The sequence below is a fragment of the Leopardus geoffroyi genome, chromosome D4, assembly GCF_018350155.1.
Source record: "Leopardus geoffroyi isolate Oge1 chromosome D4, O.geoffroyi_Oge1_pat1.0, whole genome shotgun sequence".
Lineage (NCBI taxonomy): Eukaryota > Metazoa > Chordata > Mammalia > Carnivora > Felidae > Leopardus > Leopardus geoffroyi.
Genome location: NC_059342.1, coordinates 592,688 through 619,025, shown reverse-complemented (window position 1 = coordinate 619,025; position 26,338 = coordinate 592,688). Strand labels below are relative to the sequence as shown.

The 26,338-nt window shown below is 41.7% G+C and overlaps 1 protein-coding gene across 5 annotated transcripts in view; it reads right to left on the bottom strand.

Annotated features, from left to right (window-relative positions):
• LOC123593251 (centromere protein P) overlaps window positions 1-26,287 on the bottom strand; it is a 237,672-nt gene extending 211,385 nt beyond the window's left edge. For 4 of the 5 annotated variants that reach the window (XM_045468863.1, XM_045468864.1, XM_045468865.1 and 1 more), the window contains exons 1-2: window positions 25,897-26,287; window positions 515-696 (exon numbers count right to left, since the gene is read on the bottom strand). In XM_045468863.1, coding sequence (XP_045324819.1) covers window positions 515-696; window positions 25,897-26,087 — 373 coding nt within the window. In that variant the 5' untranslated portion in view covers window positions 26,088-26,287. Of the gene's footprint in view, window positions 1-514; window positions 697-25,555; window positions 25,799-25,896 lie in introns of those variants that run through there. The other variant, XM_045468867.1, reaches the window with a different exon arrangement.
• Window positions 26,288-26,338: the final 51 nt, after the last annotated feature.

Genomic DNA, 26,338 nt, shown 5'->3' with positions numbered 1-26,338 from the left:
TGATTCTTCCTTTAAAGGATGATACTCTTGCCCGAAGTTCCCCACATCCAATGCACAGCTGAATTAACATCCCTTTATAAGTGAGTGCATCACAGACCCTTGACAATAGAACTCAATCACCTGGACCAGAAACCCTCCTCTGGAAAATGGTCCAGCTCCTGAAACATTTACCTTGGCCACAGGCCAAGGAGTAGAGCACTTTAGATGAGGCAGCTCTCATGCCAGCAGTGAATAACTCTGAAGATTTGCAAATTAATCATGCTATTGTTCTTTCACTTACTTGACTATTAAAATACTTAATGACAAAGCCTGTGTCTTCTTTAACACCTACCTAAGGCAGCTTTAAAAGAGTATTATGCACACTGTGATGTTCAAAAGACACCTGACAAAACAAGTTTACCACACCACATAGTCAAATAGCTACCTCATAGGATCTTAATTCAATGACATGACAACCAATCTCTTACGTGTAATGAGGTAAACTTCAACATCGCTTCCAAATTAAAATGCTTACTCTTTTCTGTATTCTCAGTGCTTGTTAGGTCCTCCGTTTTCATGGAGTAATTTATTATATTGATGCCAGTAAGTGTGCTTAGAAAAAGAAGTTCTGATTCTAAATGTCCAAGATGACCTCTCAGATCTTTTGAAGCAGCCCATTCTCCAGAATCTGATTGATGTATTTCTTGAAGGGATTTTCTAAAAAGCAAATGTAACAAATAATTACTCCACTGAAGAGACCACTAACAAGTGCTTTATCTCATAACCACAAATGTCTTCAAACCATTTGTATTTTGTCTTTCTTACTTTCTTCTCACTAAAACTACCTAAGATTTTTCTCAAAATCAGTATGGCTACTAACACTGTAATCTTTAATCTCAAATTAAAACAAAGCTAATTAAATTATACTACCATATTTCTACCTATTACAAACAATTGTAAAATAAACTATAACAAGAGTACTTTGCAACATGAAAATGTCTGTTTATAATGGAATGTTTAAAATACTCCAAAGTAAATACCTGATATCCCAAAACATCTGGAATTATTTTTGTAAATGTCATTAAGTAACAAAGTAATGTTGGCTGGCTAGCTTTAACTTCTAAAACAAGTAAAGTAGGGGCACCTGGGTGGCTCTGTCGGTTGAGTGGCCAACTTCAACTCAGGTCAGGATCTCACAGCTCGTGAGTTCAAGCCCCGTGCTGGGCTCTGTGCTGACAGCTCGGAGCCTGGAACCTGCCTCCGATTCTGTGTCTCCCTCTCTCTCTGCCCCTAACCCAGTCACATTCTGTCTCTGTCTCTCTCAAAAGTAAATAAACATTAAAAAAAAAATTTTTTTAAAAACAAGTGAAGTATCACAGAGCATTTTATAGTAAGAAAGAGAGTCTCAGGAAATCTAAGAATAAGGGGGGGGGGGAGGGGAATTCCAAAGGAATAATAGCATAATCTCCTTAAACAATACTGTAATCTTTCTTCATTGAGAACACAAAACTCTATTTTCCTTGAAAAAGAGTAAAATTTCAGCTAATGATCACACTGAATGTTATTTTACTTTCTGTCATCCTTTACTGCCCTCGTGTTCTGCTACGTTCTACACTGCTGACTTCTGCCACCGTAAGACATCCTTCCTTAGGTGGTGGAGCATGATTATCATGATTCTCATCTGACATGTTGGGCGCTCCACTGTTCCTGCTGCTTGCCTCCAACTACAGAAGAAGCCCTACCACTCCTGCTCTTGCTGATCTAAACACCGTTCTCTCATTCTAGAGAGAACTCAGTGATCAATCTCAACTCTTCTCCATCAGTAATTCCTAACTCATACCTGCAACCACACATCTCTTCTTCTTGCACAGGAGACTTAGCTTGTTGACCCAATAAACGTTTTTGTATTAAATTCGCTTGTCTACCATATTTCCCTACTTCTGTTACTGATAAAATCTGTCTCTTGATATCTCAGGCTCTCTGTCTCTGGAGTCACCCTTGGCTCTGTTAACCCTTCCCATCTGGATTTACTGCCATACTTTCTGCTCCATCACATAGCTATCCCTCCTTTTCTACTCCTGATTCTACTACGTTAACCTGCACTCTTATGACCTTATGCCAGGTCTATAGGAAATAACCTAACTCTGTATTCTTTACACTGGAGATCTAATGCTTGTAGAAAGTGTGAAAATATCTTTTAAACTTTTGTCTTAATGTTAATTGAAAATATTTAAGTACATTCTCTATCACCTGAGAGACTACCACAAGCTCTTTTGTATTCGCTATAATTAAGTGATAAAAAAACTAAACTGAGAACGCTAATGAAAGCAAGAAGGAATCTTCATTTATAAATGATAAATTCCTGTTATGCAAATACCAAATATCACAGAAAACTATGAATGAAAACTTTATGGTGCTTCCAACAGAGCAAACTGATAAAAGAACTAAATCATCACATTGAAAACTAGATATGCAGAATTCAAAAAAGAACCTGTGGCTGAGAAAGGAGAGAATGGGAAGTTATTGTTTAATGGGTACAGAGTATCACTTTGGGGTGAGGAAAAAGTGGTGACGGCGGCATGACAACGTAAAAGTACTTAATCCAATTGAACTACATACTTAAAAAAGGCTAAAATGGTTAAATCCTATGTATATTTTACCATACACCTAAAAGAGAAAACCTGCATATTCTCATTCATAGCAGTGATTTACTTTGAGCAAAATATCATTAGTCTATTTCAATTACCGACATGAGTTTCAATGATTTGGGATTATACGTTTTTACTGGCTTTGCACTATATTACTTGTTACTTTGTCTTAGGAGTGTAATTTATCTTGGTCAAAATTAGAGTTCCACAAGAAGCTTCTTTACTTACTTAAAGTTTATTTATTTTGAGAGAGAACAGAGATACCGCGAGTGAGCAGGGGAGGGGCAGAGAGAGGAGAGAGAGAATCCAAAGCAGGCTCTGCACTGTCAGCGTGAAGCCAGACATGGGGCTTGAACTCACAGACCATGAGCTCATGACCTGAGCTGAAACCAAGAGTCAGATGCTTAACCCACTGAGCCACCCAGGCACCCCAAGAAACTTCTTTGTCTTAAAACAAATCTATAAGAGGGGTGCCTGGGTAGCGCAGTGGGTTACGCATTTGACTCTTGATCTTGGCTCAGGTCATGATCGCAAGGTCTGTGGGATCAAGCGCTGCGCTGGTCTCTGCACTGTCAGTGTGACCCTGCTCGGGATTCTCTCTCTCTGCCCCTCCCCCACACAAACCCATCTGCGAGCTCTCTCTCAAAATGAACTTTAAAAAATAAAACGGATCGGGGCGCCTGGGTGGCGCAGTCGGTTAAGCGTCCGACTTCAGCCAGGTCACGATCTCGCGCTCCGTGAGTTCGAGCCCCGCGTCGGGCTCTGGGCTGATGGCTCAGAGCCTGGAGCCTGTTTCCGATTCTGTGTCTCCCTCTCTCTCTGCCCCTCCCCCATTCATGCTCTGTCTCTCTCTGTCCCAAAAATAAATAAACGTCGAAAAAAAAAAAAAAAAAAAAAACGGATCTACAAGAGACCCGATTTCAAAAGTCAACGATCTAGGATTCTGGGAAGCTGGTGGCGTAGGAAGCAGCCACCTACACAATAACCGCATTGGCAGAATCTGATGAAACTTTTTTAAAACTGTGAATTCTGCTGAAAGCTTACAACTTCCAGGGGAAGGCTTGGAGTGAACTGTGGTCAGTTTGGGGCAATTTCAGGTCTCAGCACAGTAATAGCTATGTATCCCCCACTCCAACAATAGGCAGACAGCTGTGTACACGTTCCTAAAGCAGACTGCACACACTTCAGAAAAGTAAGAGTAGGCAAAAAAAGACTGTCCACAAACGCTGAGTGGCTGTGCTGATTGCTGCTTCTGACAAAAGAGGTGCAAAGAGACAGACAGCCAGTGTTGCACCAGCTCCCAGTATTACAAGCCCTGCTCCTCTGGCTGAAGGGAGCTCCAGGAGATTTAAAGAGCCACGACTCTTTTCTTCCCCATTATTTTTGGCTTATCTCTTTTAAAGAGCCACACCTTAAAGATTAACACATTCAAAATCAACTGAATGTATGGGAAAAACTGGAAAGTGAATGCAGAGCCCAAGGAAAGGCTCAGAAAAGACATAAGAAGACAGAAAGTTTGCACCTCAGGCTTATCTTCAACACACAGCCTACAAAATAATAAAACTAAAAAAAAATACACAAGGGCACCTGGGTGGCTCAGTCGGTGAAGTGTCCAACTCTTGACTTGGATCAACTCTTGACTTGGATCAGTGAGATCCAGCCCCATGTTGGGCTCTGCACTGACAGCATGGAGCCTGCCTAGAATTCTCTCCCTCTCTCTGCCCCTCCCCCACCTGCATAGATGCACACGCTCCCTCAAAATAAACATTTTAAAAAAGAGAGAGAAATGAAAATCCTAAAATAATAAACAAAAAAGGGGGGCACAGCCTGGGTGGCTCAGTTGGTTAAGCATCCAACTTCTTGGTTTGGCTCAGGTCATGATCTCACAGCCTTGTGGGTCGAAGCTCCACGTTGGGTTCTGCACTGGCAGCACAGAGCTTGCTTGGGATTCTCTGTCTCCTCTCTCTCTGCCCCTCCCCTACTCACACTATCTCTCTCTCAAAAATAAGTGAATAAACATTAAAAAAAAAAAAAAAAAAGAAACCAAAAAGGAATTCTGGAGCTCAAAGATACAACAACTGAAATGAAAAATTCACTAGAGGGATTCAAAGGCAGATTTGAACAGGCAGAATGATCAGTGAACCTGAAGATAAGACAATGGACATTACTGAGGCTGAGGTGCAGAAAGAAAAAAGACTGAAAAAAGGAACAAAGCATAAAGGATTTGTGGGACACCCTCAAAAGGACCAACATACGCATCATGAGAGCCCGAGGAGAAAGAGGCAGACAGAATATCTGAAGAAATAATGACTAAAAACTCCACAAATTTCATGAAAGACATGAATATGAAAATACAAGATACTCAGCAAACTCAAAGAGACTCCCACCAAGATATAATCAAATTTATAAAACCCAAGCATAAAGATGAACCTTGAAAGCAACAAAAGAGAAGCAAACCACCACATGCAAGGGTTTCTCAATAAAATATGAGATTTCTCATTAGAAATTTTGGACACCAGAAGACAGGGGGCCTATACAGTCCAGGTGCTAAAAGAAAAAACTGAACCAACAATCCTATGTATACCTCATTTTATTGTGCTTTGTTTTACTGTGCTTCCCAAATATTGCAAGTTTTACTGAAGGTTTGTGGCAACCCTGTGTTGAGCAAGTCTACTAGTGCCATCTTTTCCAAGAGTATTGGCTCACTTTGTGTCTCTGAATCATATTTTGGAAATTCTCACAATATCTCAAACTTTTTCAGTATTATTACATTTGTTATGGTGATCTGTGATCAGGGAATATGATTCACTGAAAGCCCAGATGATGGTGAGCATTTTTAGCAAAGAAGTACTTTTTAATTAAGGTATAAAACATTTCCTTCAGACATAACGACATTGCACAATTAACAGACTACAGTGGAGTATAAACCTAACTTGTGTATTTACTGGAAAACCAAAAAATTCACTTGACTAGTTTTATTGTGATGCTCACTTTATTGTGGTGGTCTGGTACTGAACCCACAATATTTCCAAGGAATATCTGTATCTGGCAAAACTGCCCTTTAAAAGTGAGGAAGAAATCAAGACATTTCCAAAAAAATAAAAGGCAAAGGATTTTGTTACCATTAGACCTACCCTACAAGAAATGTTCAAGAGAGACCTGAAACATAAAAGTACACTAGACAGGGACACCTGAATGGCTCATTCGGTTAAATGTCTGACTCTGGATTTCAGCTCAGGTCAAACCCCGTGGTTTGGGGGTTAGAGCCTCGTGTTGGGCTCTGCACTGACAGTGAAGAACCTGCTTGGAATTCTCTCTCTCTCTGCCCCTCCTGGCTCACACTCACTCGACCTCTCTCACGATAAATAAACTTAAAAAAAAGTACACCAGATAGTAACCTGACACCATATAAAGAAATAAAGACCTCAATAAAAGAAATACGTGGACAATTTCCTAGAAGAAAGCAGAGGTGGTAAGCTCTCTATACTGGTCTTGGTACTGACTTTTTGGATTTGATACCAAAAGCAAATCCAACAACAGGAAAAAAATCAACAAGCAGGACTACATCAACTAAAAAATTTCTCTACAGCAAAAGAAATTAGTAAAATTAAAAAGCTAACTATGCAATGGTAGAAAATATTTGCAAATCATGTACTACCAAGGAGTTAACATCCAAAATATATAAAGAACTCATTAACTCAATGACAAAAGAAAAAAAAAGTCTGATTAAAAAATGGGAAGAGAATCTGAATAGAAATTTTTCCAAAGAAGATATATAGCTGGCCAACAGGTACACAGAAAAGGTGCCCAATATTACTAATCATCAGGGAAATGCGAGTCAAAACCACAACAAGGTATCACCTCACACCTGTCAGAATGACTATTACCATAAACAAAATAACACGAGTTGGCAAGAATATATTGTTGGTAGTAATGTGTATTGGTGCAGCCAGTACAGAAAACAGTATGAAGGTTCTTCAAAAAATTAAAAATAGAATTACCATGTAAATCAGCAATTCCATTTCTGTGTATTTATTTGAGTGAAACAAAAACACGAAGATACATGCATCCTCATGTTCACTACAGCATTATTTACAATAGCCAAAACAAGGAAACAACTTGTCAACAAATAATGAAGATGTGGTGTCTACTATACAACTAAATGTCATTCAGCCACATAAAAAGAAGAATATCCTGCCATTTGTGACAATATGGATGAACCTTGAAGGCATTATGTTATGTGAAACAAGTCAGACCTGATGGACAGGTTACCGTATGATCTCACTTATATGTAGAATCTAAAAAACCCCGAACTCATAGAAAGAGAGTAGATTGATGGCTGCCAGGGGCAAGGGTGAGGGGGTTTGGGAAAATGGGTAAAAGGTGGTCAAAGTATACAAACTTCCAGCAATACAATTAAAAAGTCCTAGGGATATAATGTACAGCATGGTGACTGTAATTAATAATACTGTATTACACATTTATAGGTTGATAAAAGAGTAAATCTTAAAAGTTCACCCAACTAAAGAATGAATGGGTGAACCAGGCAATTAAAGAAGATACTAAAAAATATAAGGACACAAATGAAAATGAAAACACAACAGTCCAAACCCTTTAGGATGCAGCAAAGGCATTCCTAAGAGGAAAATAAATAACATTGCAATCCAGGCCTAACTCAAGAAACAAGAAAAATCCCAAATACAAAATCTAACAGCACACCTAAAGGAACTAGAAGCAGAACAACAATGAAACCCCACACCCAGCAGAAGAAGAGAAATAATAAAGATCAGAGCATAAATAAACAATATAGAGGAGAGAGGGAAGATGGCGGCGTAGGAGGACGCTGGGCTCACCGCGCGTCCTGCTGATCACTTAGATTCCACCTACACCTGCCTAAATAACCCAGAAAACCACCAGAGGATTAGCAGAACGGAGTCGCCGGAGCCAAGCGCAGACGAGAGGCCCACGGAAGAGGGTAGGAAGGGCGGCGAGGCAGTGCGCGCTCCACGGACTGGCGGGAGGGAGCCGGGGCGGAGGGGCGGCTCGCCGGCCAAGCAGAGCCCCAGAGCCTGGCGGGCAAAAGCGGAGGGGCCTGACGGACTGTGTTCCGACAGCAAGCGCAACTTAGCGTCTGGGAGGTCCTAAGTTAACAGCTCTGCTCGGGAAGCGGGAAGGCTGGAGGACAAAGGGAGGGAGAGCTGCTGAGCCCCCGGACGACAGAGCTCAGTTTGGTGGGGAACAAAGGCGCTCGCCAGCGCCATCTCCCCCGCCCATCCCCCAGCCAAAATCCCAAAGAGAACCAGTTCCTGCCAGGGAACTTGCTCGCTCTGAGCAAACACCCAACTCTGTGCTTCTGCGCAGCCAAACCTCCGGCAGCAGATCTGACTCCCTCCCGCTGCCACAGGGCCCCTCCTGAAGTGGATCACCTAAGGAGAAGTGAGCTAAGCCTGCCCCTCCTGCCCCCGTGCACCTTGCCTACCCACCCCAGCTAATACGCCAGATCCCCAGCATCACAAGCCTGGCAGTGTGCAAGTAGCCCAGACGGGCCACGCCACCCCACAGTGAATCCCGCCCCTAGGAGAGGGGAAGAGAAGGCACACACCAGTCTGACTGTGGCCCCAGCGCTGGGCCGGGGGCAGACATCAGGTCTGACTGCGACTCCGCCCACCAACTCCAGTTATACACCACAGCACAGGGGAAGTGCCCTGCAGGTCCTCACCACGCCAGGGACTATCCAAAATGACCAAGCGGAAGAATTCCCCTCAGAAGAATCTCCAGGAAATAACAACAGCTAATGAGCTGATCAAAAAGGATTTAAATAATATAACAGAAAGTGAATTTAGAATAATAGTCATAAAATTAATCGCTGGGCTTGAAAACAGTATAGAGGACAGCAGAGAATCTCTTGCTACAGAGATCAAGGGACTAAGGAACAGTCACGAGGAGCTGAAAAACGCTTTAAATGAAATGCAAAACAAAATGGAAACCACCACGGCTCGGATTGAAGAGGCAGAGGAGAGAATAGGTGAACTAGAAGATAAAGTTATGGAAAAAGAGGAAGCTGAGAGAAAGAGAGATAAAAAAATCCAGGAGTATGAGGGGAAAATTAGAGAACTAAGTGATACACTAAAAAGAAGTAATATACGCATAGTTGGTATCCCAGAGGAGGAAGAGAGAGGGAAAGGTGCTGAAGGGGTACTTGAAGAAATAATAGCTGAGAACTTCCCTGAACTGGGGAAGGAAAAAGGCATTGAAATCCAAGAGGCACAGAGAACTCCCTTCAGACGTAACTTGAATCGATCTTCTGCACGACATATCATAGTGAAACTGGCAAAATACAAGGATAAAGAGAAAATTCTGAAAGCAGCAAGGGGTAAACGTGCCCTCACATATAAAGGGAGACCTATAAGACTCGTGACTGATCTCTCTTTTGAAACTTGGCAGGCCAGAAAGAATTGGCACGAGATTTTCAGTGTGCTAGACAGAAAACATATGCAGCCGAGAATCCTTTATCCAGCAAGTCTGTCATTTAGAATAGAAGGAGAGATAAAGGTCTTCCCAAACAAACAAAAACTGAAGGAATTTGTCACCACTAAACCAGCCCTACAAGAGATCCTAAGGGGGACCCTGTGAGACAAAGTACCAGAGACAACACTACAAGCATAAAACATACAGACATCACAATGACTCTAAACCCGTATCTTTCTATAATAACACTGAATGTAAATGGATTAAATGCGCCAACCAAAAGACATAGGGTATCAGAATGGATAAAAAAACAAGACCCATCTATTTGCTGTCTACAAGAGACTCATTTTAGACCTGAGGACACCTTTAGATTGAAAGTGAGGGGATGGAGAACTATTTATCATGCTACTGGAAGCCACAAGAAAGCTGGAGTAGCCATACTTATATCAGACAAACTAGACTTTAAATTAAAGGCTGTAACAAGAGATGAAGAAGGACATTATATAATAGTTACAGGGTCTATTCATCAGGAAGAGCTAACAATTATAAATGTCTATGCGCCGAATACCGGAGCCCCCAAATATATAAAACAACTACTCATAAACATAAGCAACCTTATTGATAAGAATGAATTGCAGGGGACTTTAACACCCCACTTACAGAAATGGATAGATCATCTAGACACACGATCAATAAAGAAACAAGGGCCCTGAACGAGACATTGGATCAGATGGACTTGACAGATATATTTAGAACTCTGCATCCCAAAGCAACAGAATATACTTTCTTCTTGAGTGCACATGGAACATTCTCCAAGATAGATCATATACTGGGTCAAAAAACAGCCCTTCATAAGTTTACCAGAATTGAAATTATACCATGCATACTTTCAGACCACAATGCTATGAAGCTTGAAATCAACCACAGAAAAAAGTCTGGAAAACCTCCAAAAGCATGGAGGTTAAAGAACACCCTACTAACAAATGAGTGGGTCAACCAGGCAATTAGAGAAGAAATTAAAAAATATATGGAAACAAACGAAAATGAAAATACAACAATCCAAACGCTTTGCAGCGAAGGCAGTCCTGAGAGGAAAATACATTGCAATCCAGGCCTATCTCAAGAAACAAGAAAAATCCCAAATACAAAATCTAACAGCACACCTAAAGGAAATAGAAGCAGAACAGCAAAGACACCCCAAACCCAGCAGAAGAAGAGAAATAATAAAGATCAGAGCAGAAATCAACAATATAGAGTCTAAAAAAACTGTAGGGCAGATCAACGAAACCAAGAGTTGGTTTTTTGAAAAAATAAACAAAATTGACAAACCTCTAGCCAGGCTTCTCAAAAAGAAAAGGGAGATGACCCAAATAGATAAAATCATGAATGAAAATGGAATTATTACAACCAATCCCTCAGAGATACAAACAATTATCAGGGAATACTATGAAAAATTATATGCCAACAAATTGGACAACCTGGAAGAAATGGGCAAATTCCTGAACACCCACACTCTTCCAAAATTCAATCAGGAGGAAATAGAAAGCTTGAACAGACCCATAACCAGCGAAGAAATTGAATCGGTTATCAAAAATCTCCCAACAAATAAGAGTCCAGGACCAGATGGCTTCCCAGGGGAGTTCTACCAGACGTTTAAAGCAGAGATAATACCTATTCTTCTCAAGCTATTCCAGGAAATAGAAAGGGAAGGAAAACTTCCAGACTCATTCTATGAAGCCAGTATTACTTTGATCCCTAAACCAGACAGAGACCCAGTAAAAAAAGAGAACTAAGGCCAATATCCCTGATGAATATGGATGCAAAAATTCTCAATAAGATACTAGCAAATCGAATTCAACGGCATATAAAAAGAATTATTCACCATGATCAAGTGGGATTCATTCCTGGGATGCAGGGCTGGTTCAACATTCGCAAATCAATCAACGTGATACATCACATTAACAAAAAAAAAGAGAAGAACCATATGATCCTGTCAATCGATGCAGAAAAGGCCTTTGACAAAATCCAGCACCCTTTCTTAATAAAAACCCTTGAGAAAGTCGGGATAGAAGGAACATACTTAAAGATCATAAAAGCCATTTATGAAAAGCCCACAGCTAACATCATCCTCAACGGGGAAAAACTGAGAGCTTTTTCCCTGAGATCAGGAACACGACAGGGATGCCCACTCTCACCGCTGTTGTTTAACATAGTGCTGGAAGTTCTAGCATCAGCAATCAGACAACAAAAGGAAATCAAAGGCATCAAAATTGGCAAAGATGAAATCAACCTTTCGCTTTTTGCAGATGACATGATATTATACATGGAAAATCCGATAGACTCCACCAAAAGTCTGCTAGAATTGATACATGAATTCAGCAAAGTCGCAGGATACAAAATCAATGTACAGAAATCAGTTGCATTCTTATACACTAACAATGAAGCAACAGAAAGACAAAAAAAGAAACTGATCCCATTCACAATTGCACCAAGAAGCATAAAATACCTAGGAATAAATCTAACCAAAGATGTAAAGGATCTGTCTGCTGAAAACTATAGAAAGCTTATGAAGGTAATTGAAGAAGATTTAAAGAAATGGAAAGACATTCCCTGCTCATGGATTGGAAAAATAAATATTGTCAAAATGTCAATACTACCCAAAGCTATCTACACATTCAATGCAATCCCAATCAAAATTGCACCAGCATTCTTCTCGAAACTAGAACAAGCAATCCTAAAATTCATATGGAACCACAAAAGGCCCCGAATAGCCAAAGGAATTTTGAAGAAGAAGACCAAAGCAGGAGGCATCACAATCCCAGACTTTAGCCTCTACTACAAAGCTGTCATCATCAAGACAGCATGGTATTGGCACAAAAACAGACACATAGACCAATGGAATAGAATAGAAACCCCAGAACTAGACCCACAAACGTATGGCCAACTCATCTTTGACAAAGCAGGAAAGAACATCCAATGGAAAAAAGACAGCCTCTTTAACAAATGGTGCTGGGAGAACTGGACAGCAACATGCAGAAGGTTGAAACTAGACCACTTTCTCACACCATTCACAAAAATAAACTCCAAATGGATAAAGGACCTGAATGTGAGACAGGAAACCATCAAAACCTTAGAGGAGAAAGCAGGAAAAGACCTCTCTGACCTCAGCCGTAGCAATCTCTTACTCGACACATCCCCAAAGGCAAGGGAATTAAAAGCAAAAGTGAATTACTGGGACCTTATGAAGATAAAAAGCTTCTGCACAGCAAAGGAAACAACCAACAAAACTAAAAGGCAACCAACGGAATGGGAAAAGATATTTGCAAATGACATATCGGACAAAGGGCTAGTATCCAAAATCTATAAAGAGCTCACCAAACTCCACACCCGAAAAACAAATAACCCAGTGAAGAAATGGGCAGAAAACATGAATAGACACTTCTCTAAAGAAGACATCCGGATGGCCAACAGGCACATGAAAAGATGTTCAGCGTCGCTCCTTATCAGGGAAATACAAATCAAAACCACACTCAGGTATCACCTCACGCCAGTCAGAGTGGCCAAAATGAACAAATCAGGAGACTATAGATGCTGGAGAGGATGTGGAGAAACGGGAACCCTCTTGCACTGTTGGTGGGAATGCAAATTGGTGCAGCCGCTCTGGAAAGCAGTGTGGAGGTTCCTCAGAAAATTAAAAATAGACCTACCCTATGACCCAGCAATAGCACTGCTAGGAATTTATCCAAGGGATACAGGAGTACTGATGCATAGGGGCACTTGTACCCCAATGTTCATAGCAGCACTCTCAACAATAGCCAAATTATGGAAAGAGCCTAAATGTCCATCAACTGATGAATGGATAAAGAAATTGTGGTTTATATACACAATGGAATACTACGTGGCAATGAGAAAAAATGAAATATGGCCTTTTGTAGCAACGTGGATGGAACTGGAGAGTGTGATGCTAAGTGAAATAAGCCATACAGAGAAAGACAGATACCATATGGTTTCACTCTTATGTGGATCCTGAGAAACTTAACAGGAACCCATGGGGGAGGGGGAGGAAAAAAGAAAAAAAAAAAAAAAAGAGGTTAGAGTGGGAGAGAGCCAAAGCATAAGAGACTGAGAACAAACTAAGGGTTGATGGGGGGTTGGAGGGAGGAGAGGGTGGGTGATGGGTATTGAGGAGGGCACCTTTGGGGATGAACATTGGGTGTTGTATGGAAACCAATTTGACAATAAATTTCATATAATAAAAAAATAAATAAATTAAAAACATTTTTAAAAAATAAAAAAAATAAAAATAAAAATAAATAAATAAATAAATAAACAATATAGAATCCCCCCACCCCCCAAAAAACCAGTAGAACAGATCAATGAAACTAAGAGCTGTTTTTTTTTTAAAAAGAAACAAAATTGATAAACCCCTAGCCAGAAGATCTAAATAAATAAAATCACAAATGAAAATGGATTTATCACAACCAATCCCTCAGAAATACAAGCAGTTATCAGAGAATACTATGAAAAATTATATGCCAACAAACTGGACAACCTGGAAGAAACGGACAAATTCCTAAGCACCCACACACTTCCAAAACTCAAACGGAAGAAATAGAAAATTTCAACAGACCGATAACTAGTGAAGAAATTGAATCAGTTATCAAAAATCTCCCAACAAATAAGAGTCCCAGGACAGATGGCTTCCCAGGGGAAGTCTACCAGACATTTAAAGCAGAGTTAATACCGGGACGCCTGGGTGGCGCAGTCGGTTAAGCGTCCGACTTCAGCCAGGTCACGATCTCGCGGTCCGTGAGTTCGAGCCCCGCGTCGGGCTCTGGGCTGATGGCTCAGAGCCTGGAGCCTGTTCCACATTCTGTGTCTCCCTCTCTCTCTGCCCCTCCCCCCGTTCATGCTCTGTCTCTCTCTGTCCCAAAAATAAATAAACGTTGAAAAAAAAAAATTAAAAAAAAAAAAAATAAAGCAGAGTTAATACCTATCCTTCTCAAGCTGTTCCTGAAAATAGAAACAGAAAGAAAGCTTCCAGACTCATCCTATGAAGCCAGCATTAACTTGGTTCCCAAACTAGACAGAGACCCCACAAAAAAGGAGGATTACAGGCCAATATCCCTAATGAACATGGATGCAAAAATTCTCAACAAGATACTAGCAAATTGAATTCAACAGTATATAAAAAGAATTATTCACCATGATCAAGTGGGATTCATTCCTGTGCTGTAGGGCTGGTTCAATATTCACATGTGATACATCACAATAAAAGAAAAGAACCACATGATCCTATCAATAGATGCAGAAAAAGCATTTGACAAAATACAGCATCGTTTCTTAACAAAAACCCTCAAGAAAGTTAGGATAGAAGGAACATAGCTAATCATAAAAGCCATATATGAAAAGCCCATAGCAAGTATCATCCTCAATGGGGAAAAACTGAGAGCTTTCTCCCTGAGATCAGGAACACAATAGGAATGTCCACTCTCACCACTGTTGTTTAACATAGTGCTGGAAGTCCTTGCTTCAGCCATCAGACAACAAAATGAAATAAAAGGCATCAAAATTGGCAAAGAACTCCAAAGTTTCACTTCTCACAGACAACATGATACTCTAAATGGAAACCCAAAAGACTCCACCAAAAACCTGCTAGAACTGATACATGAATTCAGCAAAGTCACAGGGTACAAAATCAATGAACAGAAATCGGTTGCATTTCTATACACCAATAATGAAGCAACAGAAAAAGAAATCAAGAAATGGATCCCATTTACAATTGTACCCAGAACCATAAAATACCTAAGAATAAACCTAACCAAAGATGTAAAAGATCCATATGCTGAAAACTATAGAAAACTTACGAAGGAAATTGAAGAAGACACAAAGAAATGGAAAAACATTCCATGCTCACGGATTGAAAGAATAAATACTGTTAAAATGTCAATATTACCCAAAGCAATCTACACATTCAATGCAATCCCAATCAAAATTGTACCGGCAGTCTTCTCAAAACTAGAACAACCAATCCTAAAATTTTTATGGAACCACAAAAGACCCAGAATAGCCAATTTTTCTTGAATTTTTCTTGAATAGCCTTCTTTCTTGAAGAAGAAAACCAAAGTGGGAAGCATCACAATCCCAGACTTCAGCCTTTACTACAAAGCTGCAATCACCAAGACAGTATGGTATTGGCACAAAAACAGACACACAGATCAATGGAATAGAATAGAGAACCCAGAATTGGACCCACAAATGCATGGCCAACTCATCTCTGACAAAGCAGGAAAGAGTATCCAATGGAAAAAAGTCTCTTTAGCAAATGGTGCTAGGAGAACTGGACAGCAACATGTAGAAGAACGAAACTAGGCCACTTTCTTACACCATACACAAAAATAAACTCGGAGTGGATGAAACACCTAAATGTGAGACAGGAAACCATCAAAACCCTAGAGGAGAAAGCAGGCAACAACCTCTTTGACCTTAGCCGCAGCAATTTCTTGCTCAACACATCTGCAAAGGCAAGGGAATTAAAAGCAAAAATTAACTATTGGGACCTCATCAAGACAAAAAGCTTCTGCACAGCAAAAGAAACAATTAAGAAAACTAAAAGGCAACTGATGGAATGGGAGATATTTGCAAATGACATAACAGATAAAGGGTTAGTATCCAAAATCTATAAAGAACTTACCAAACTCCACACTCGAAAAACAAATAATCCAGTAAAGAAATGGGCAGAAGACATGAATAGACACTTTTCCAAAGAAGATATCCAGATGGCCAAGAGACACATGAAAAGATGCTCAAGGGGCCCCTGGGTGGCTCAGTCAGTTAAGTATCCGACTTCGGCTCAGGTCATGATCTCACAGTCTATGAGTTCGAGCTCCGCGTCGGGCTCTGTGTTGACAGCTCGGAGCCTGGAGCCTGCTTCATTGTGTCTTCCTCTCTCTGACCCTCCCCCATTTATGCTCTGTCTCTCTCTGTCTCAAAAATAAATAAACATTAAAAAAAATTTTTTTAAAAAGAAAAGATGTGGGGCGCCTGGGTGGCTCAGTCCGTTAAGCGTCCAACTTCGGCTCAGGTCACGATCACGAGGTCCGTGAGTTCAAGCCCCGCGTCGGGCTCTGTGCTGACAGCTCAGAGCCTGGAGCCTGTTTCACATTCTGTGTCTCCCTCTCTCTCTGACCCTCCCCCATTCATGTTCTGTCTCTCTCTGTCTCAAATATAAATAAACGTTAAAAAAAAATTTTTTTTTTTAATTTAAAAAAATAAAAATAAAAATAAAAGATGCTCAGTATCACTCATCATCAGGGAGATACAAATTAAAACCACACTGAGATACCACCTTATACTGACTGGTCAGAATGGCTAAAATGAACAAATCAGGAAACAACAGATGCTGGCGAGGATGTGGAGAAACAGGAACTCTCTTGCACTGTTGGTGGGAATGCAAACTGGTGCAGCCGCTCTGGAAAACAGTGTGGAGGTTCCTCAAAAAATTAAAAACAGAACTACCCTACGACCCAGCAATAGCACTACTAAGAATTTATCCAAAGGATACAGGAGAGCTGATTCATAGGGGCACATTTACCCCAATGTTTATAGCAGCACTTTCAACAATAACCAAATTATGGAAAGAGCCTAAATGTCCATCAACTGAATGGATAAATAAGATGTGGTTTATATATACAATGGAATACTACTTGGTAATGAGAAAGAATGAAATCCTGCCATTTGCAGCAACGTGGATGGAAACTGGAAGGTATTATGCTGAGCGAAATAAGTCAGTCAAAGACAGATATATGTTTTCACTCATATGTGGATCTTGAGAAACTTAACAGAAGACCATGTGGGAAGAGAAGGGGGAAAAAATAGTTACAGAGAGGGAAGGAGGCAAACCATAAAAGACTCTTAAATACAGAGAACAAAATGAGGGTTGATGGAGGGGTGGGAGAGAGGGGAAAATGGGTGATGGGTATTGAGGAGGGCACTTGTTGGGATGAGCACTGGGTGTTATATGTAAGTGATGAACCACGGGAATCTACCCCAAAAACCAAGAGTACACTTTACACACTATATGTTAGCCAATTTGACAATAAATTATATTTAAAAAAAAGTTTTACATACTATTAAAAAAATAAAATATTACATACTATTAAAAAAATACATATGTCTCCATGGCAAAAATGTAAACAGTATATTGACATACACCGGATGACATTCCATTACATACACTGTTATCAGTTATTAAAATAATCTCACATTAAAAAAAAAAAAGAAAAAAAAGTTCATATCACAAGGAAAAAAACTTGTAACTGTGTATGGATGTTAACTAGATTTAGTGTGGTGATCATTTTGCAATATGTACAAATATCAAATTGTATTGTACACGTGACATTAACATAATGTTATATATCAATTACACCTCAAAAGAAACTAAAATAGCAGTTGGAGACTTCAATACCCCAACTTACAATAATGGGTAGAACTAGACAAAGGATAGGTAAGGAAACAGAGTAGTGAAAACAACACAATAAACCAGTTAGATCTAATAGACATATACAGAACCTTCTACCCAACAACAGACAGATCTAACAGACATATATAAATTCTCAAATGCACATGGGCCATTTTCCAAGATATTGGACAACAAATTAAGTCTCAATGTATTTTTTTTTTTTTATTTTAGAGAGAGCAAGTGAGCATGGGAGAAGAGCAGAGGGAGAAAAGAAGACAGGGATAGAGAGAGAGAAATTCTTAAGCAGGCTCCATGCCCCAGAGAGGAGCCCAATGAGGGGTTCGATCCCACAACCCTGGGATCATGACCTGTGCCAAAATCAAGAGTCAAATGCTCAACGGACTGAGCCACCAAGGCATTCCAAGTCTCTATGTATTTTAAAACATACTTATCATATAAAGTATCTTCTCCAGCCATAAAGGGATGAAATTAGATATCAGTAACAGAAGGAAAACAGAAAATGTCACAAAATTGTGGAAATTAACACACTTTTAAACAATCAATAGATTCCAGAAGAAACCACAGGGAAATAAGAATATACTTAAAGACAAAATGAAAATACAATATACCAGAATTTAAGGGACATATCAAAAGCTGTGCTAAGGGGGACATTTACAGCTATAAATGCTTAAATTAAAAAATAAGATCTCAAATAAACAACCTAATGTTACAACTCAAGGAAATAGAAAAAGAATGAACTAAACCAAAGATAGCAAAAAGAGGAAATAATAAAGATTAGAGCAGAGAGAAATGAAATAGACAATAGAAAATTAGAGAAAATAGATGAAACGAAAAGTTGGCTCTTTGAGAGGATCAATAAAATTAACAAAAGTTTAGCTAGATGGACTAAAAAACAGAATGAAAACGGGCACCTGGCTGGCTTAAGCAGTAGAGCATGGGGTTCTTGATTTTTGGAGTCATGTGTTTGAGCCTCACACCAGGCATAGAGTTTACTTAAAAACAAAACAAAACAAAAACAAAGACTCAAATTACTAAAATCAGAAATTAAAACAGGGACATTACCAACTCTACAAAAATAAAAAGTTTATGATACTATTATGAACAACTGTATGCCAATACATTGGATACTCTACCTGAAATGGCTCAAATCCTAGAAACACAAACCCTACCAAGATTAAATCCCCAAAAAATAAGAAATCTGAATAGACCAATAACTAGTGTGGTTGAATCTGTAATCAAAAAATCTCCAACAAATAAAAGCCCTGGACCCGATAACTACAAGAGTGAATTCTACCAAACATTTAACTAAAAACTAACAAATCCTTTTCAAACTTTTCCAAAAAGTTGGAGAACACTTTGTAACTTATTCTATTAGGCCAGCACAACTCTGACACCAAAGCCAGATAAAGATATTCCAAGAAAACTACAGACCAATATTACTTATGAACATTAATGTAAAAATCCTCAACAAATTAGTAGTTAATGAAATTAAGCAGCATATTAAGGGGATTACACATCATGACCACATAGGATTTATTTCTGGAATACAAGGATGGTTCAACATACAAAATTGATCAATGTAATATACCACCATTAACACAAAGAAGGGAAAAAAAGACTTGGTTATCTCACTTAATGTAGAAAAAGCACTTAATGGGGCACCCAGGTGGCTCAGTTGGTTAAGCATCTGACTTCGGCTCAGGTCAAGATCTTGTGGTTCATGAGTTTTGAGCCCTGCATCAGGCTCGCTGCCGTCAGCACAGAAGTCGCTTCAGATCCTGTCTCCCTCGCTCTCTACCCCTCCCCCACTCATGCTCTCTCACACTCTCTCAAAATAAACTTTAAAAAAAATAGCATTTGACAAAATTCAACACACTTTAATGATAAAACAGTCAAAACACTAGGAGTAGAAGGAAATTATCTTAACATAATAAAAGCCACATATGAAGAAGGTAAGCATGTCCACTTTCACCACTTAAACATGGTTCTGGAAACTCGAGGTTGAGCAAGTGAGCAAGAAACAGAAATAAAAGGCATCCAAATTGGAAAGGAATTAAAATTATCTTTGTTTACAGATGGTATAATCTTGTATGTACAAAACCCTCAAGATTCCACAACAAAAGCATTAGAATAAATGAATTTAGCAAAGTATCAGGATACAAAATCACCATACAAAAATCAGATGCATTTCTATAACCCAACAATGAACAATCTGAAAAATGTAAATTACAAAAACAATTCCATTTACAACAGCATCAAAAAGAATATTTAGGAACTAACCTTAGGAAGGAATTTGCCTTAGGAAGGTAAGACTTGTACAATGAAAACTACAAAACATTGCTGAAAAAAACACTGATATGAATAGAAACACATCTCATGTTAATGGATTGGAAAACTTAGTATTATTAAAATGTCAATATTACCCTCAGCAATCTACAGATTCGATGCAATCCCTATCAAAGTCCCAATGAGGTTTTTTACAGAAATAAAAAAAACCCATCCTAAAATTCATGTGGAATCTCAAGGGATCCCAGATAGCCAAAATAATCTTGATGAAGAACAAAACTGGAGGACTCACACTTCCTGATTTCAAAACTTAATGGAGGGGTGCCTGGGCGGCTCAGTCAGTTAAACACCTGATTTCAGCTCAGGTCAAGATCTTGTGGTGTGTGGGTTAGAATCCTGTGTCAGGCTCTGTGCTGACAGCTTAAGGCCTGGAGCTTGCTTGGGATTCTTTGTCTCCAGCTCTCTGCCCCTCCCCCACTCACGCTCTGTCTCTCTCTCAAAAATGAATAAACGGGGGCGCCTGGGTGGCGCAGTCGGTTAAGCGTCTGACTTCAGCCAGGTCACGATCTCACGCTCCGTGAGTTCGAGCCCCGCGTCAGGCTCTGGGCTGATGGCTCAGAGCCTGGAGCCTGTTTCCGATTCTGTGTCTCCCTCTCTCTCTGCCCCTCCCCCGTTCATGCTCTGTCTCTCTCTCTGTCCCAAAAATAAATAAACGTTGAAAAAAAAAAAAAAATTAAAAAAAAAAAAATGAATAAACGTTTCAGGGCACCTGGGTGGCTCAGTAGGTTGAGCGTCCAAATTCAGCCCAGGTCATGATCTCACAGTTTGTGGGTTTGAGCCCCACATCGGGCTCTGTGCTGACTGCTTGCTCAGAGCCTGGAGCCTGCTTCAGATTCTGTGTCTCCTTCTCTCTCTGCCCCCTTTCCCACCCCCCCACCCCCCCACCCCCGCTCACGCTTTGTCTCACTGTTTCTCAAAAATAAAAAAATGCAAAAAAAATTTTTTTAAATGAATAAACGTTAAAAAAAAAAAGTAAAAAAAAAAACTTAACTGAAAGGTACAGTAATCAAAACAGTGTAGTATTGGCATAAAGACAAACAGATTGATGACTGTAATAGAATCAGAGAACCCAGAAAAGAACCTTTACACATATGATCAAATGATTTTTGACAAGCTTGCCAGTAACATTCAAATAGTGCTGGAAAAACTGAACATCCACAAAAGAATGAAGTTGGACCCTTCCCTAACATACTCAAAAATTAACTCAAACATCTAAATGTAAGACCTAAAACAAAACTCTTGGAAGAAAACATAGGACAAAAGCTTCATAAATTGGCTAGGGCAAGGATTTCTTGGATATAACAGCAAAGGCACAGGTAACAAAAGAAAAAATAGACAAACTGGACCTCATGAACATTTTTAAAAATTGTACAACATAAGACACTATCAAGACAGTAAAAAGGCAACCCACAGAATGAGAAAAGATATTTGTTAATCACATATCTGATAAGGGTTTAATTTCCAAAATATATAAAGTACTCCTAAAGCAACAACAAAAACCAACCTGTTCAATAATGGGCACGGAAACTGGATGACATTTCTCCAAAGGGGACATAATAATAGCTTAAGAGCCAACAGTTGGCTTTTCTTCTTCTAATGCAGGTGCTGAATGTGAGCTTTGACTGCAGAGGCGTCTGCTGCATCCCCTTCAATGAAGGTGACCTCCAACAGACAGACACATTGGCAAACCACAGGATGGAAGAGCCAGACTGCTTTCCCTTTGTTTTAGAGATCTTAGTTCATTTCAAAACCTGACCACTTGGGTCACTTGTTTTTTCTCTTCCTGTACTTTATATTCCTACTCTTATGTCTTAAGTTCACCAGTTGAGAGTGAGTCCTTGAAACCCTATTGAAACCCTAGGCCCCCACCCTCAACCCAAATAAAAGCAGAACCCCAGGCCTGTTCTCTCATTCTCTGTTTCTGTCTCCCTCTCTGCATCAATGACCTGGTTATGTGGCTCCCGTGGCATTGCTTATGCACTCTAGAGCTTGTAAATAATAATTTTTTTTTCCTTCAAAGTTTCCTAAAGGTTATTGAGGAAGGGCATCTTACAATCACAAGAACCACAAAGTTTGATCCATTCGTAACATAGGTGTGGAATGGGGAAAGTTCCCTGGGAACACTGGCTCCAGGCATTTCTATTGAATAGCATTACTACAGATGGGCTGAGACTGGCACAAAGCACATGGCCAATAATTGCACATAAAAAGATGCTCAATATCACTAATCATTAGGGAACTGACCCCACACCTATTAGGATGGCTACTATAAAACAAAACAAAAACAACAACAAAAAAACCCCAAAACCAGGGGGAAAAAGACAATATTGGTGAGGATGTAGACAATCTGGAAACACTGTAGACCGTTGGTGGGAACGTAAAATGATGAGGGTGCGTGGGGCAAGCTGAGGCCAAAGTACAGGCTAACAGCACCACCACCCCCAACCCAGGTGGGATCTGTGTGATACTCCTCAGACACTCCTGGCTACCCAAGAACAAAGGAAAGGGGTTTAAGTGCTTGCCATGGTGATGTGGGAAACTAAGGCAAATAAAAAATTAAATTCCCCTACTGCCTACATCCCATTTACAAGTCCTTGAAATCGGCAGAGTGAACCTCCCTCTAGGAGCTCAGCTGCCTCCATGATGACACTTTGCTGGGGGCAAAAGAGAATCTTAGCTTAACATTATCCCAACCCCTAGGATCCTGTAAGTCTACTTTAACATATAAAAATTCCTTTGTAAACTTCCTTCATGTCAACTGCCCCAAGACATATGCTAGCAATCATACTCCAGGCTTATGGCCACAGATATATATATATGAAGGGTCCCGTGACTGAGGTTTTACTAAACGGTAAGAAATGGCGTTTCCCTAGCAACAGCTAACCTCTCAAGGTCCTGGGAAATCTTGCTTCCAAAATTACTTAGGGAGACTTACTCTATCCCTGATACCCTTCCAAACCGCGAGTATATAATGAGTTATCTGTCACAACCCCAGTGCAGCTCTTCTGCCCATGGGTCCTGTCCCCGTGCTTTAAGTAAAACCACCTTTTTGCACGAAAGACGTCTTCAAGAATTCTTTTTTTGGCCATTGGCTCTGGACCACCTCACCATCACCCCAAAAACTCACCATAAAATGGTACAACCACAGTGGAAACCAGTATGGGGGAGGTCCCCAAAAAATTAAAAATGGAATTACCAAAGGATCCAGCAATTCCACTTCTTGGGACATATCTGCAGGGGTTAAGGACAGACCTCCCCCCGAGACTGTGGCAACGTGGCTATGGATCATTTTGTGCTGAAGGCACTTAAGACCCTGTAGGCTCCAGAAAAATTTTTGTCCTCCTTTAACCACACAGAAAAACTTAAATTGGGGGTCTTTCCCAGAGTAAGTGTTCTTAACAGAGATAAATTTTACCTGAGTGACCCACCTATATAGTAGGGCAAACATCTAACAACCAAACATCTGCTCTTCTTATTGTCCTGTGAAGTGTATTCCTTTGCTCTGAAGCCCCAGACCCCTAGCCCCTTCTCCTTAGTTCAGAATGACTTACAGACCTCATATTCCCTGGCTCTGGAATTTCCAGCTCTATGTGGAATCCTTGTACATATGCCTTTTAAATTTGATTTTCTCCTGTTAATCTGTCTAGGGTCAATTCGACTGAGTCCAGCTAGAAGGACCTTTGAAGGAAAAGGAAGTCTCCCCTCCCTCCCCGCCCCCACATATTCAAAAGAATTAAAAGCAGGGTTTCAAAGAGATATTTGTACATATGTGTTTATAGCCGCGTTACTCACAATAGCTAAACTGTGGAAGTAACCCAAACGTCCACTGACAGATAAGAGGATAAGCAAAATGTGGTATATACATACAGGAGAACGCTAGTCAGCCTGAAGAAAGAAGGAAATTCTGCATTTTGCTACAATGTGAACGAACCTTGAGGATATTGTGCTAAGTGAAATGAACCAGTCACAAAAAGACAAATACATATGAATTCACTTGTATGAAGTACCTAGAAATGTCAAATTCATAGAGACAGGAAGAACAATGGTTGCCAAGGACTAAGGGGAGTGGGGAATGGGAAAGTTACTGCTCAATGGTTATAGTTTCAGTTCTACAAGATGAAAAGAGGGAGACAGAAGATGGTCATAGTAGCACGTTATCAACGTATGTAATACCACTGATCTGTACACTTAAAAAGCATCAAGATGGCAAATTTGGTTACATTTTAACACACACACACACACACAGAGCTTGGTACACAGGTCCCCATCTTCCTTTTCCACCACAGTAAAAAGAAACATCACACCCTGGACTAACATGTAATGTTTTCCACCATCTGGACTCTTCCTAGTTTCCCAAACTTTGAGAAGGCACAGATGCCATCAATAGTCTACATACTGTCCTGAGCTAATAACGACATCTTGTGGCCAGTAAAGAAATCATTCTTCACGACAGTATGACAAGGTGCTTCTCAAACTTTTAAATATACATAAAACAGCTGGGGTGGGGTGCTTGTTAAAATGCAGATTGGCTCAGCCGGTGGGGGTAGGCCCAAAATTTCTATTTCTTTTTTTTTTTTTTTATTCATTTTTTGAGAAACAGAGAGAGACAGAGCGTGAGTGGGGGAGAGGCAGAGACAGAGGGAAACACAGAATCCAAAGTAGGCTCCAGGCTCTGAGCTGTCAGCACAGAGCCCGACGTGGGGCTCGAACCCACGAACCAAGAGATCATGACCACCTGAGCTTTACTCTTCCTGAGACATCCAAGCACCCTTCTTTTTTTTTTTTTTTTTTTTTTAATTTATTTAGAAAAAGTGAGCGCGAGAAGAAAGCAGAGAGGAGAGAGAATCCCCAACAGGGCTCTAACCCATGACCTTAACCAACTGACCACCCAGGTGTCCCCCAAATCTGCATTTCTATGCAACTCCCAAGTACTGCTACTGCCTCCAATGTATGGAGCACCCCTGGAGTAGCAAGGGGCTTCAAGACATTTACAACTTCACTTGTGGAGGAACGTGTTTGCTCCCTGGTCACCTGCCTCCCTCCACAGCTTCCTTTACTTTCAGGATCCCATCCGCCACGCCTGTGAACACTCCCTTTCGCGTTGCTCTCCCTTTCCATTTTCTACCAACCCCTGTCCAATGATCTCAGGAAAATCTGTCCGCACCTATGCCAAACCCGTCTCCAATGAGGAAATGAAGATACTTTCTACTTTCCAGCCGCTGGTAACTTTGAGACCATAGATACGTACATAACTGACCCTTTCTCTCTTCCTTCCTTGAGCAAAGTACCTGAGCTTTGACATGACATTTCTGGGTTCCAGCCCAGCTCTTACCTCACCTCTTCCCAGCCTCAGTTTCCCTGACTTTAAAATAGGGTTGACAGAAGCGCCTTCTTCGGATTGTCCCAGGCGCACACGGGGTTGTCATGGACGCACACCGGGTTGCCACAGGCGCACACCCCTCGCCCGGGACATCGCGCCCAGCGCCGGGGTGCAGTCCGCCCTGCCCGCGGACGCAGGGGTCCAAACGCCCCGGGGCCGCCCCTGCCCCTCTCCCGGCGGTGCTTCCCGGCCTGCGGGCACCTGACCGCCGCCCCGAGGCTACGTTCGCACGTTTCCTTTCCGCCAACGTATTTTTCAGCCCCGTCGTTCGTCAGAGGAGCCGCCACGCGACGAGGGCGAAGGAAAACCTGCGGCACGGCCGTCCCAGAGGGGCCGAGGCGGGGGGCGCCGGGAAAGCACAGGGCGTCGCGCCGCCCGGGGGGGCCCCAAGACACAGGCGCGGGGACCCCCCGCTCTCGTCCGCCAGAGAACAGGGCCTCAAGGAAGGCAGCTTCCCCGCGCCGACGCTGCCAGGCTGACAGCGGCCTCGGCGCGGACGCCTCACCCCCCGCCCCGCCGCGGCGGAGCCCCCGGGGCTCGGGAAACGCCGCGGAGGAGACCGTCCGCCCCACGGGGCCCGCGAGGGCACGTACCGCGCTCGCGAGGTGTCTTCCCCCGGCGCCCGCGGCTCCTCGCACGCGCGCCGCAGGGCCGCGATCTCAGCTTCCAAAGCGCGGACCTCCGCTCGCCCAGCGTCCATGGCGCGGCGCCGACGGGAAGCCGCCTGAGGGACTGCGCGCCCGGTCGGGCGCTTCAAGCCTCGCGCGCTGCCGGCGCAGACCATCGCGGAGCTCGGCGGGGGAGGCGGGGGAGCGGGGCCCCGGGCCTGTCACCCGCGCGCCGGCGCGCGCAGGTTCCCGGGCTCGTGGCCGTCGCGGCGCTCCCCGCCCCCAGCTGACCCCCCGCAGTCCCGGGGCTCCGAGAGGGCGGGCGGCCTCCGGACCGAAGCCCCAGGGCGCAGCAGTCCACCCCAAGCTAGCGGACCTTGGAACAACCCGGCCGATACGTCACGGCAGAGGAGGTGCCAGGGCCACG